The 14775-nt window shown below is 36.4% G+C and overlaps 1 protein-coding gene across 1 annotated transcript in view; it reads right to left on the bottom strand.

Annotated features, from left to right (window-relative positions):
- Positions 1-14775, bottom strand: part of DNAJC1 (DnaJ heat shock protein family (Hsp40) member C1) — a 109909-nt gene that overhangs the window by 9762 nt on the left and 85372 nt on the right. The window contains exon 9 of the mRNA XM_074574497.1: positions 6417-6536. Within this exon, the coding sequence (XP_074430598.1) occupies positions 6417-6536 (120 nt within the window). The remainder of the gene's footprint in view (positions 1-6416; positions 6537-14775) is intronic.

Raw genomic sequence — 14775 nt, 5'->3', positions numbered from 1 at the left:
TTAAGTGAGAAGAATGTTTTATGAGAAGGAAATCAATCCATTTTGCATTTGGGTGTAAGATGTATTTGCTGCCCAATTCTGCAAAAACTGTAGGGGCAACTGTAGGACTGCACAGAATAAAACTTTGTGCAATGAGGGAATTGTAAACAGCAGCCACCTTTTCCTCCCCTCCAAGTATCAACAGAGACCTTCTGGTGTGTCTGTGGGATTAGACAGGTGTTTTGAAGATTTCACTCTCAGATTGAGGGATCTACATGACCTACATACAATCTAAATCCCATCTTAGATATTCATAACCTCTTTTGGACCTCAATCCAGAGCTAGGTCTTTATACTTCAATAAGCAACTGGAAAAAGTATTGATTACATAAATATATGCAAGCTGCTAAGGGTGAATGTTTCAGAATATCCGCACAATAACTGAGTTAACACAGACATGGTATACAAAATGAAAAGTAAAACAGACTTAGGAAAAACACTTAATCCCCAGAAGCAAAAAAACTAATAAATTCATGAACTTTTACATATGGCTCATTTCTCATCCAGATGTTTTCTTGCTGGCAAGGTAATGAGCTTGCATTTGTCAAAAATATGAAATTATTTTAGAATGGCATATAAAGTACAATGAGTATGAACTCACGCAGTCAGACTTAAAGGATGAAACTGTTGCTTGGACATACGAGACACACCACAAAATATGCACCCCCCCAAACCTTATGCTTTTGGGTTTCATGATGATTCAGAATGTCTGCTTAAATATATCCACGTGTCTATTGTTTTGCTGTCTACCTTAGTGTTTTTCTATACAAGCAGCAAATCCCAATCAGTCTGGTTTTGGAACACAAATGCATGAGATTAGTGACTGCAGGAGCAAACAGAATCAGTTTAAATCCTGTAAGACAAGTGAATGATATTACTTCACAAGTATGAAATCTGAGATCTCTTTGCCTTTAATTTAAAAAACCTGTACCTAATAATCACATTAAAGTCTGTTTGGCATGCCAGACAGCTTTTACTTCCTCTGTTATTTTTACAATTTGAACATCCTTTGTAGTTACTGAAATTAATTTATGCCTTTCAGCAAATATTTTTTTTTAACTCTTTATCTATAAGGGTAGGTATTGTCAAGTACAATATACTTCTACAATTTCACATGTAAGTGCTTTTTCTCAGTTTTTGAATTCAGCAAAAGCTGACAATCATTATAAATCTTCATAAGGCTTAGCATTTGTCAAATCAAAGAATATAATTTTTTCAGAAATAGTAGTCTTGAAACACCATTCCATTCACTATTTATACTAAGTTATAGGGTGTTCACAGTGCATAGGAAATTCAAGCACAACTTTTTTATTTTGTTTTAAAAGGTCAATTATTTCCTTAAGTATCGGAGGACAGGAATGAGAACTAACCCTGGAGCAACAAATTCAGCAAGGAAAATGGGTCAAAGAACAGATGTTTAGAGGATGACAGAGAGCAGTGGCACAGGTAACCAGGTCAGCAGGCAGGAACCCTGATTAGAGTCAACTGAACTCCATTTCCCCTTCATAATCAAAATACTCGAAAATCTAATTTATAACACCAGCCAATTGCAATAAAAGTGACTTAAAAAGCTGTAGAAGCTTTCGGTTGTGAAAGCAATAAGATTTCATTATACTAAGCCAGTTGAAAATCATCTTTATGGGAAAAGATTGCTAAATTCCCAATATGCACATATTAAAATGACAATTAGCAATTTAAATAATTGAACATACTGATAAAATGAGCACAACTTAACCTCCTCTATTTTGGCTTGATTATTCATTGGCTGTTAGAAGATGTCTTCCTGAAGAGAGACACGATAAACACATTCTATATTTAACATGACAAAAGTTAAAGGAATAAGCCTTCTTTCAGTATGTCTGCACCACGGTTGGAAGCTTAACCTAGCTCCGAGCTGAAAAGCATAGGAATATGTTGCAAAGATATTTATGCTGGTATCACATGAGGCAGCACAAATAGAAACAGTAGAGCTGAATGAGCTCAGGGGCACTACAGCATGGAGAAAGCTGTTTATTGTTGGATTTTGGCTGACATTTTTCCATTGGCCTGCATGTCACTCACATCGTGTGGATGTACCTGTTTGGACGGCGAATCTAGTAGACGTAACCATATAACGGGCCTTATAGTAATCCATATTTGTGCAGTATTTTGGGAAATAACACAATTGACAAACCTGAATGTATACAACCCCCAATTTGAATATTAGTAGAAAAAAACCACACCTGTAAGAACACTTTGTTAGGAACTACTGAATTTAAGAACAGTCAAGCTAAGGCACAGGCAGTGATTACTAACCAACTACGGTGACTATCTGGCTTTAATTTTACATTTTTTAAAATGAGTTCACACGTGCTTCCAATTGTAGGGACGGTTTTGTTTCCTCTCCCTTTCCTCCCAGATAGCTTGCACTTGCTAGTCTAATCACAGACCATATGAAGAGAAGGACTAACCTCAGGCAGAATCACTACATTGATGTTGTTTCTCCCAGATGTCGTCTAACCTGTTCTTAAAGGCCCACAAACGTGGAGACTTCACAGCAGCTTATTCCACAGCTTTATCATCTCCATTGTAATTCTTTGCCCCTCGATGCCTAACTCTGCAGCCTGTGATAAAATCTGGGGTAATTACTTTTTGCCTTATAAAAGCGATGCATTCCTCTTTACAGCTCTCCTTTTATGTAGTTGAATACTTACATTCTCAGTTCATATTTTCTTTCACTTCAACAACATGAATTCCTTTACAATCTTTCCTTGTCGGTAACACTTTAGAGACCTATTATTCTCTTTATTCTCATCTGGACTATTTATATTGAATCGCGTGTGTGAGTGCAGTACTGAAAACCAGGCACAAACTCAGGATGTAGATGCAGGTTTACCATCCCCCTGTTGGTATATTCTCAGGAAGACGCTTGCCTTTTTCGTAACAGCTCACTATTTGTTGACTTGTGTCTAGCTCATTATCTCCACATTCCTCCTGCTTTTTAAGCTACCCCTACCCAGTTGTGTGGCATCTTTTATTTGTGAACCTGATCAGCATTTTGCTGTGTGGCCTTGCATATACTGTCTTTTTAATTTCACCTTATTTTTTGCATCTAATTTTTCTAATTTGTCCTGACCTTTCTGAATTCTACTAATCTTCCATTATACTTTCAGTTCCTCTTGGCTTTCTAAGATTTACATGTGCTCACCAGGTTCTGGCGTATCAAAGTCATGTTCTAGCAAAATCAAGGAAGATTTTTCCAAGCTGAATAAATCTCTCTGGGGACACAAACTTTTTGGGCCTTCTTCATATGAGAAAAAGCAGTATTAATGCTCCAAGCATGAGAAACTTGGCTTCTTACTGTTCGAAAACTCATTAACATAATGCCAGGACGAAAATTCATAAAAATATTAAAAAAACCTCCAAAACAAATGAACTCACAAAACTAAGTTAAAACAACACCATGAAGCTGAAAAGTTCACAAAAGCCAAGAACACTCTTCTCAAGTCACTTCATCCTGCTTAAAAACTGCCAGTGGAAATGAATATAGTTTGATGTAGAACTATAAAAAGAAGGAAGAAGTTAAAGACAAATTAAAATGGAAATTTTTTGGGGTGATTAGAGGGAGTGAATTTCACTGATGCTCTTCTGCTATATATGAATTGTTTCAGCTTATTCTTCAAAAAGTATTGAAATATTTTTCTAAGCTTTTTTTTTGCTGAGGAAGAAGGCTTTGAGACAGAAGCAACAATAGAGAGATCATTTTGGACTGGATTATTCTGAACTGTTTTTACTAACAGCTATTTAGCTAACCTACTATTAAGAAGGGCTTGAACGCTTAAAGTCACATGGAAACAAGCACATCGTACCTTGTCAATCTTTTCTACTATAGTTCTCTAGCTGTGAAAGGAAAACCAAGCCTTACTGCTTTTGGTCCTTTACAGGAGAAGAAGCAAGCAGCAAGTGGTCTCAAGTTTTTAAGAGGTATTTGCTGTCACAGAAAATGTTGGAAAAAAAATATGCAAATTTACCCTTCAATGTTTTTGTTTTTTAATATCTAGTGCATTTGCCAGATAACAGACACTTCAAACTATCTCTGGCTTGACTAAAGTTAAAGCAAGGGATTCCCAAACTGCTACACAAGCTATTTCAAAACGGCACCTCATACACCAAAACTTATCCTCCTGCACTCCTCCCAGTGGAAACAGGGACCAGTTGTTTGGGTGGCGAACCCTGCCTGCAATGCAAACACCTCTTTTTCTGTGCACAAAGTTGAACAAAACGACAAGTTTTTCCTGCAGCTTTAGCGTAACATTTCTTATTCAACTATGCTGATCCCCAAGTAAAATAAGAATCCTTGCTGTAAATTTAGATGCTATTCTATGTCACCTTCAACAAATATAAAGGATATGCTATACATCTTGTTCAATAGCTGAATAGATATATCTGAAGTAGTTCTCAGTTTCAACATTCCTGATGCTGATGCAATAACAGTTTTGAGATTCAGCGAAGTTTCCAGGAAGCTTTAGCTTAAGTGTTTCCTTTTAAAACCTAACCAGTGTAACTCTGTGCATGCAATGATAAAAGTAGCAGAAACTCTAATAAGCCGCCTGTGTCAGGAAAGATGACCTAGCATTATCAGCAGTGGGAAATTTTTGGAGAAGCAAAAACTCGTGTGGAAAACATATACATTAAATCACATTCTTGGAAGTCACTGAAGTAAAAAGGATTACACTCAGAACTTTCTCTACACATAAACATCCCTGAAAATTCCTTTTTTCATACAAGAAAGTGACAGCTCTTAGAATATATGCCTTTTTTTCATTTCTCTGTCCAATCCACTCTCTGTCCAATTCCAACATCCAAGAGCATGTTGCTCAGGACTTCTTGCTAAGGGAAGAAGCAAACAAGCTTCATTTTTTCCTTCCAGTACCGGATGTAGGCAAGTATGGTGGCCAAATATACTATGCAAAGGATTCTTAATAAACAATGTTTTTACACCTGCTTCAAGGAATAAAGCAGAAAATAGGTGCAAAAGGCAGCGTTAAGATAGCGTTAGCTTTGTGATGGGTATATGTGGAAGCATTCCGCATGTTTGTATGATCAGTAACAAGCAAATTAATCATTTTCTCCAAAAGATCTTTCCCATGGACACTGCATACTACCAAGCCATGTGAAATATTTTTGCTATTGATATCTGCTCAGTAAAATGTAGCCTCTTTTTAATAAAGTCCCTCCACTTCAGTAGTATGAATACATCAGGATTATGACAAACAACACTGAACAGAATAAACAAGGACAGTTTCATTTGCTTAGCAGGTTAGTAACTTCTTGTTTACATCCACTTATTTGCAAATAATGTGTTGTTCTAAAATGGTAAGAATGCAAATGGCTTACTTTCTAGTATATGTGAGTAACAGAACTGTATCGATGCATTAAATCTTTAAAAATAACTTCTAAAAATATCTTTTTGTGATTATATCAACAGGGAAAAAAAACCACTTAAGTACGCAAATTACCCAGAAGGCTATAAGGGGTCACATTTCACTTTAGCCAGAGGGTTTGTTTCTCATTATTTAATATAATTCCTGAAATATAATAAATAAAGACCATCTAATCTCAAAATGTACATCAACAGATTTAAACATTATTCTCATTAACCCCTCCAGAGCCTATAAAATAGGGTCAGCTGAAAAGGCTTTCAAATGGTCCTCAGCAGACACTACATCATGTTCTGGTGATCTACTGCTTGAAAAGGAAAAGTCTTTTACAGCCTAGCCCCTAAGGGTTTTAAGACCATAACACTTAAAAACCGTAAGTACAAGCTTTCTTTGATATCTGGTACAATACTATAAAATATGAATTAACAAGGATGTTAATCATTTTACACAGTATCATTATTAACCACGCTATAATCCAGAAAAGGGGACTGAAACAGTATCATATGTATAACTCGTTTTAAAGTTTGCAAAGATATTTCAGCTTAATTAATGGAAACCACCTGTCTAAACACCATTAGCTCATCTACATTTTTTAAGGACTGGCTTGAAACAGAAACGTAATCTTTAACCAAGTCACACAAGCATTCGCTTAGCAGTGAAAGGAGGTTGCTACAAAACTCGAAGTGCATTGTTTTTCTGTTATTGGGTTACAGTAGCTCAAGTCTGCAAGCACCAGAATCCCCCACCCAGCTGATCAGTTACAGCTGTTAATTGCGGAGGGAGAGAGTGGCTGACATCTGCTTCTTGCATAGTTAGTTAATGGTTCACTTCCAGGTCCTAAAAGGATTGTAGCCTCTCTCAAAAGACAATGTCGGCCCCCATATACGTCTGCCTTCTACACTGCCTGTCTTGTTCTGGTTTGTCACTCTCTATACAATGCAAATCTGAGTGAACTCACATCTGCCACTGATCGACCCAATTCGTGAGCAATCTTTTCCCATCGACCTGGGGTCCCCCCTGGGAACTTAACCATACTTCTTGTCAGCTGGCCGAGGTCCTCCTCTGTCCATTCGGGTGCCTGTAAAACATTTGTAAAACATTCATTACACTCTGGGATATTGGACATATTTTTGTGAGGTAATATACTTGAAAAAAAAAAATAACCTTCAAATGAATTAATCAAATCATGTAAACCAAAAACTTAATAGCTTCAAGTATCTGGGTACCATCTCCTTGTGCTGTTGCTGAAAGCAGATAAAAACAATAGAGCAATAGTAAGATATTAAAAATCCTTAATGCTCAGAAAACCACATTTTGTATATTATATACACTAACACATTTAATTTCTATCAACATTTATACAATATACATAACACTATAAAATGCAGTAAAGATAAAAAACAGCAAAACTTAAAGATTAAATCACAGTTTAAAATGGGAAGTTTCAGACATTTATTTAATTGCACATGTAAGATTTTTTCAGCAAAGACAAAGAAAATATCCTCATTTTCAGATTTTTTACAACTTAAAAAAAGGCTCTAAATAGAACAGTAATTTCGGCTTTTGTTACTGTAATCATCCTATGTTTTAGCATTCTGGGATGATTCAGGAATGAAATCTGTTGATTCTAATATTCCATTAAGACTATTAAAGAACACCCCTTCCGCCCACAAAACACTGTTATGCCACAAAACCAAACCGGATGTTTCTACCACCCAATAACCAAAAGCTATAAAAAAATGTTTGCTCTAGCTACGTAAGACAATCTGTTAAAAATAACTGTCTTCATAACAGCCAAATAAAAGCGAACAAAGCAAGGAGCACACAATTAGAGCAGTTTAAGGCACAAAATTTTGCTTGCCTTGGAAGGCAAGACGCAGTAACCGCCTTCGACATTTGCAGCATCTTTGGCAATGACTGCAGAGCCAAATCTTTGTTACCATCAGCAGTTTGCCGTTTTACTTATTTTTAAGGAATTCTTTATGACATACCTCTTCTAATCACCATTTCCGATAATGAACGGGCGCGTATCAAGCAGTTTGCATTACAGAGCCATCAGCAGAGAACAACAGTCAGAGGTGAGTGACCCCAGGGACCATCTCCACAACTACAGCAAAGCTTCTCCCTGACACTAATCCTGGCTGTCATTCTCCCACTGTGCTCTAACCACACTGACATCCGCCTGCCGCACCGCCAGCTTCACGGGGCCCTGCCTGACTTTTTACTGTCTCCCCCAATCAATGGTTCAAGCGTGCTCTTTTCACCATGTCCAAATGGCAGCTTCACTCATAATCAAAGTGCAGTGCTCCTGTTAAAGGGCTTCCCGAAAGGCTCCACCATTTGCATTCATTTGCAAAGCAAACTACTTTTATTCACTTTGTTCTGCTATCAAGAGTGTTCCCTGAAGCAGATAAATTGGCATAAATACAACCTGCCACTTAAAAGACAGTAAATAATAGCCAATAGTAGCAAGGATTTCATCAATCGTCCTGGTTTGGATCCATGTAGTCCTTTATTCAATGCTGAAAGCCCCAGACATTCATATTCGGATAGTTTTTTCATACAAGTAAAAAATGAATTATCTATGATGACTCAAACGCAAGATGCTTAAATAATGTGTGTGTATATGAGAAATCTCACAGATATATTACATGCATTATCATACAATTACACTCTGGCCTACAGAAGAAATGATAAATACTTAGAAAAAACTCCACATTGCACAATAACCTTATTACTTTTACTGCATTAAACAAGTTAATCCACTCCACTTATCTATTTATTGTATTATACTCCACAGATATATTTTATACTGAAATATCTCTCGGAGATTTTTGAAGGGAAGATTTGGGGTACTTGATTTCTACTTATAAAAATTTTCATCACTGTAATTTAAATAATGAATTCTTCTAAGATTTTTGGTTAAAACCCTTTTGTTCAAAAACTAGTCAAATTTCATATTTCAAAATTAGCCTTAATATACAGTGTACTGTGATTTTCTATTTAATTTGTATTAAAACTTTGTGGGGTTTTTTTTTGCTGTTTGGGGGGTGTTGGTGTTGTTTCGTGGGGGTTTTTTGGGGTTTGTTTTTGGTTTTGTTTTTTTTTTTTAAAGTGAATTCACAGCTATTCTGTCTTACCATACCCCAAAGCATATCTAAGCAATTACACACGGAAATCAAGATGATCTTTTCAGTGATGTACACTCATCAGAAGCTTTCTGGTTAAGTTTTGTTTTCAGACTTTGCTTTTCCTATGTGCTCGAAACTTTACTAACCATTTGTAAATATTACAGAAGTCCTAAGGTTATCTTCCTAAGTAATAGACAAAACTATAATCATTCTGTAGATCTGTAGCTAATTATATAGTTAATTCACAGCACAAGAATTAATTAGCTATATTAAAATATCAACTTGTTAATCTTATTTCAAGCTGACAGTAATTTTAGAAGGCGAAGATCTAAAACATTTACAAATTTGGAAAATCTTTGAAAAAGCTTTTAGAAAATCCACTCTCGACTGCTGCATCTGTAAAGAGCTTTTGTGAATTTGCAATTCCTCAGCAACAGTTAATTGTGTCTTTAGATGCAACAGCGCCTACTGTGATCCAACTACTACAAGCAGCTATGAGGGTGGTCATGGTGTGAATGTATTCTCCCTGTTCTAATCTGTAGCCAACTGTAACTGTGAGAGTCAAATGAATGCATAAACATACTGCTTTGTCACCTAAAACCATGTGTGTCCAATATTACTGAAACACTGCGCCAAAAATTCATCTCTACAGTAAAGCAATGGAAGACACCACATGGTGAGGGGACAGCTGTTGTTACTACGCAAGCATTCAGATTTTGCATCAAAAGAGCCCCGTTCTGAGATTAACTCCCCAGACTGAATACAAAATTAAAAGTACAGAGTTACAGTCTACAGTCTTTAAAATGAAAATAAACTGTAAGTGTTGATACGAAAAATTCATAGCATTCCCACAAATAATAATCCTTTAACCTGGTTTATCATACATAGCTGGTAATATTGAAGACTTAGTTCACCCAAACCACTACGCACCTTCTATAGAAAAGAAATATTAATGTGGTTTATTGCTTATCATCACTCTTACGTGTGTATCTGCACTTAGCTACTCCATACCACCCTTTTCAGCATGACAGTTTTACACTATTAGGATGTTTTTAAATATGAGCTGCTCTATTTTCAATTACATTAAAAGCAAATTTTTAGACAATAAAGCATGTATTTCAAAAAAACAGTCTTACTTGTTTCGACTTGTTAACATTAATAAGTATAAAACTATATACCCCTTTATTGATAAAATTGGGAAGTGGCTAGTATTTTGAGAGTTTATACAGAAACTTTAAAAGTTATTTATATTGATTTGACAATATAAGATAATTGGATTTTTTTAGATTAAATTTTAGCTTTAGACCATTTCTTCCTGTCATCAATATACTGTAGATTCAATTAAAATCACTGTTGTATGGAAGTTTGGATAATGTTTTTAATCTGGCTAGGACTCTGTGCTATGCTAATTTTGTTGATTCACTGATTTGAGCATGTCTAGTCCATGATCTTGCAAATAAACCATGAGGCAGCATCTATTTAAAAATACCTGTGCAAACGTTTGCAGAACAAGGGTCCTAGCAAAATCCCAGAGAGTTTTGCCATTCAGGATACATTTACTTTATGAGAAGGTGGTGTTTCTATCCAGTAACTGTAAGACCAGAATGTAGAAGTATTCCTGATTTAATGTCTTGCCCATACTGTTGGGCATTATTCTTCCATATTCTTATAATTTCTTGGTTTACCTACAGGAAGTCTGAAGTCAGTCTTGTTTTATCAAGTCTAAATACACATCTGGCATTGTCATCCAGCTGTGGGTGAAGACTAAGGATCTGCTACAGTTCTAAAGATCTCTTGTGAAGCTCTAAAGACCTGCTAAGGGGTATTAAGGATCTGAACTCAGATTCAAAGCCACAACGTGTTCATGCAACCCTTGGCTCCTTCAAATCCTGTTTCCACCAGTACAATTTTTTATTAATTGAGCCAACAAAACCATTAGGGCAACAATACTGTTTCAGACCAATGGTCAAGGTAGGCCAGCAAGGTCATCATTTGTGCTCAGGGAGTGCAGCTGCAGAAAACTTTACCGCATGCTTTGTGATAACAAGAAGGACTATATTTATCATTCATCCTTTCCAGTCCCACTCTGCTTTGAAAAAACAGGGGCCGCATGCAGATACTAAGAGGAAGGCAAGCATATAGGTTACCTATATTTCCCCTAATATTTTCCCTAAATCCAATTATTTTCAGCTCAAGGAATTTCTGTATGCCGGTATATTTTATCTATTTAGTAATCCTCAATGAGTCTCTCTTTCAACATTTTGTCCAGACTCCCCGAAACTATGTAAACTTTCTGGATTTGCAACATCATCTTCCTGAGGAGTTGCACACATCTGCTACCTGTTATACAAGGAATCGCCTTATTTTGTCTGTTTTGAACCTGGCTCCTGCTGGCTTTGCTGACACCTAGCTCTTCGTTTTGAGTGACGAACCATCAAATAGTCTACATCTACTGACTTCCATGTCACTTACAACTTTGTTCAAAATATCCTCCTACAGTATTCCCTCATAAATTGTCTCTTCCTGGCTAAAAAGTCCTAGTCTAGTCGCCAGGTTTCTTATGTAAAAGCTATTTTATGCATAATACTGTCCATGATGCCCTTTTCCAAACCACCTGCAATTCCATTGTAACCAACATCTTTGAAACAAGGTACCAAACTGCATGCAGCAGGATCAATCATAAGTTTATACAGTGGCATAAGGATTCTTCTGTTTTGCTCTCTATTTCTTTCTTCACAATTTCTAACATTTGCGTTGTTTTTTGAATGATACTGAGCTGATGTTTTCAATGAAGCTAGCATTGATACCTCCTAAGATCTCACTCCTCATGTATCATGGCCAGCTCAGAGCTCAGCAGCTTGTGGGTGAAGTTAGGACAGTCATGCAGTATATCACCGTTTGCATCACTTCATATTTACATACTGGGAAGTTTTTCTGCCTTTTTTATTGCCCAAGCAAACAAACTTGTAAGATCACTCTGCAGTTCTTCAGTGTCTGTTTTCATCTTCATTATTCCAAATAATACTATCATTGATAAAACTCTCTCACCTTACAGCTCACCTTTTTACCATATTATCATGTACTACATGAACACACTGAGCAGCACGATTCCTAGCAGAAACCCAGCCAAACTCCACTGCTACCCGTGCTCTACTGAAAGAGCTATTTATTTCTACCCTCCATTTCCCAACCTTTAACTAATTATTTACCTGGGAAAAGATCCTTCCTCTTATCGCATGACTGCTTTCTTTCCTCAAAAGCCTACAAGCCTTGTTAAACCCTTCTGGAAAATCAAGCAGACTTTATCAATCAGACCACCTTCTCCCTGCATATTTGTTAATCCTTCAAAGACGTCCAGAGGGTTTAAGGCAGGACTTCCCTTTATAGAAGCAATGTTCAGGACTCCATGCAGGTTGTATTTACCTGGTGCTTATTAATTCTATTCTTTATTTCAGTTTTTGATAGTTTTCCCTAAAGAGATGTCAGATTTACAGGCCTGCAAAGGTCCCTGAATTCCACTGACAACTTAATAAATAAATAGAATGGCACCCAAGAAAATAAACAGTTAATTGAATTATTTAATCCTTAAATTTTCTTTGAATTCTTTGTTGCATATCCTCTGGTCCGGGTAACTTAAATGATTTAATCTTAAACAATATATTACATAGGTCTAAAGGAACATTAGAGATTAATTTTAGAATTTTTCAAAGAAATGACATGTAAATATGAAGATACAACTAATTACCTTCATTTACATCACAAGTGTGTCAAGATAATAACCTAACCATAGTCGTTTTTGTTTATACTATTCCTCACACAGGAATGCCTTCAGCATTAAAAGCATTAAAATATTAAACAATATACATAACGCAAGTAGACAACAGCTCTTAGAGAAGAGTGAGAACCTAAGAAGAGAACCAGGAAGTTTCCCCTTTCTCAGTATCAGGTTTTCTACCACCTGCAGCAGCAAATGTTCCAGGACAGAGATTCTTTTCCTCACAGCTGCCCCCAACCTGGATCAAGCATTTCCAAGCATGAAGCTGAATCCATTTCTGTTACAAAACCGATGATGAAGTTGTCCGTTCTCCTCATCCCATTTTTGCTCTTGAATCAACATTTTAAGCTTCTTACACACATTCAGTTTCTCACTCACCATACCCTGCTGCCTTTTCATTTCTCTGTCCGATATATTTTCAGCCCTGCTCTACAGCTCTGCACATAGTATAGGAGGGAGAAAGTGAAAAAAAAAACAACCCACCAAACACTATCAGTAAGCAGTGTGGTTTCTTTAGTCTCTAAACACATGGTTGAAGACATCTTTTCTGCAGTAGGAGAGTCCATAGGAAAAGATAGGACCCCTCAGGAGAGATTTTTCTAGACCTTGCCCGTTTCAGAATGGGGATTTCACAGACATTTTAAATTAGTGCTGCCCTGAATAATTCTGCAGCCCCCCCCTTGCAATTCACCACACCATACACCATTTCCAGTACTGAACAGATCCTTGCAGTTATTCGTGAAACTCCTCTAGTGACATTTTGCAATAACAAAAATTTATGTTTCCTGTTCTTTAACTAAGCATTACTCTGAAGATCTTCCCTTTCATCTTATCATTACTTTGTCTCTGTAAGAAGTCTTGCTGACAGAACCTGTCAAAAGCTTTATAACAATCCAAGCACACTGTAAAGCTCTAATAATAAGGCGTAACTTTTCTTTAAATTCACACTGACTTTTTATTATTATTTTAAATTCAGCCCATCTAATAGTATCATTCATTTAATAATTTCAAAAAAATTACCTGGTATGGAATTCATGCTAACCAGTCTGTATTTCCCAGAATTCCCAATAAAGCTCAAAAATTGGTACCCTATTTCCATCTCTCATTTCAAGGCTCATTTAAGTAATTGCTGAAATATTAACAGCAGTATTAAATGGATTTAGTATTAGATCTCTTTTTAGGTCAACTAATGGTGAGGACCATTGTACCAAGCAATTTTTTATTTACGAACTTCAGGTGAATGCTTCAATCTCAAACACTCCCTTCCCACTTGCCTTCAGTACATGATGTCCAAAAGTCCCTGAACTCCTTTGCAGTAAAGTGGGTGAAAAGGACTTTTAGCCAGAGCATCTTCTTGAAACCGCTCTATATTTTGATCCTCCAATACTTCAACAAAACCCTTGGCAGTGTTCTTTCACCTATTTTCTATGAAAAAAGTAACAATTTTTTTTTGTTCTGGGGCTTACCTTTTTTTGGATTTGCATTTGACTTGCAAATCTTATGCTCTTTTGCATAATCCTTTCCCTTTCTGAAGCTTTTTTCCCCCCAATTAAGCAGATATCTTCACTTTTTTGTCTGAAACAAGAATAACTTAATTCCAGTAAAATGGGTATATTTGAGATTCTTCTACTGGCTACCATAGTGATTATTCATGATTTTGACTTTTTTTTTTAAATTTATTCAGAAACATCTACACAACTGAAAGCTTTATTTACAAGTACGTTTCACAGCTAATGCAGGTCCAAAAGGAATCATTATTCAGCTTTCTCATTCCTAAGCTGCGCATCTATATGTACCTATATATATATCTATATATATATATTGCTTACTTAACCTCAGCAGGAAGCCTGAGTGAATAATAGACTCTCCCACCACCAATTTTGGCAGCATTACATGGTGCTGCTAGGCTATTCCTAGACTTATAATAAGCCATATCTTAAGAATGAAAAATTTGTGTTCTAACAGACAGACAAAAAGCGGGGGAGGAGGATGAGAAGTAAATATAAATCAAGTTAAGAACCAGCTACGTGAAGCAGTAAGACCATTTTTTAAAGTTATGACTATACTCAGAAAGTTGAAGATACTCGAAAAACAGTAGCAATCAGTCACCTAGCAGAAAAGGTGGCAAATGGTGACTTAAAAATGAAGCGCTGGATGAGCTATATACTCACAAGATGATTGCTATTATACTACGTTCATTCCAACGTTTCTGGCTTTCGCTTCTAGACACTGGCCCTTCTGTGTCTTCCTCCCAGCCTGAGAGGCCCTTTTATAACAAGTATTTTCTCCCATCAAGGCATCTGCTAAGTTAAAAGGTCACTCTCCAAGTACCCATAGATATAATTTCCAACTCTTGAGTAATTTCTACAATTTTCTTTATGTCTATTTTCCACCTTTTTTCACGGAAATCC

This window comes from Larus michahellis, chromosome 2 (genome assembly GCF_964199755.1).
Source record: "Larus michahellis chromosome 2, bLarMic1.1, whole genome shotgun sequence".
NCBI lineage: Eukaryota > Metazoa > Chordata > Aves > Charadriiformes > Laridae > Larus > Larus michahellis.
Note: the sequence above shows the minus strand (reverse complement) of the source record. Positions and strands in the feature narration are given on the sequence as shown.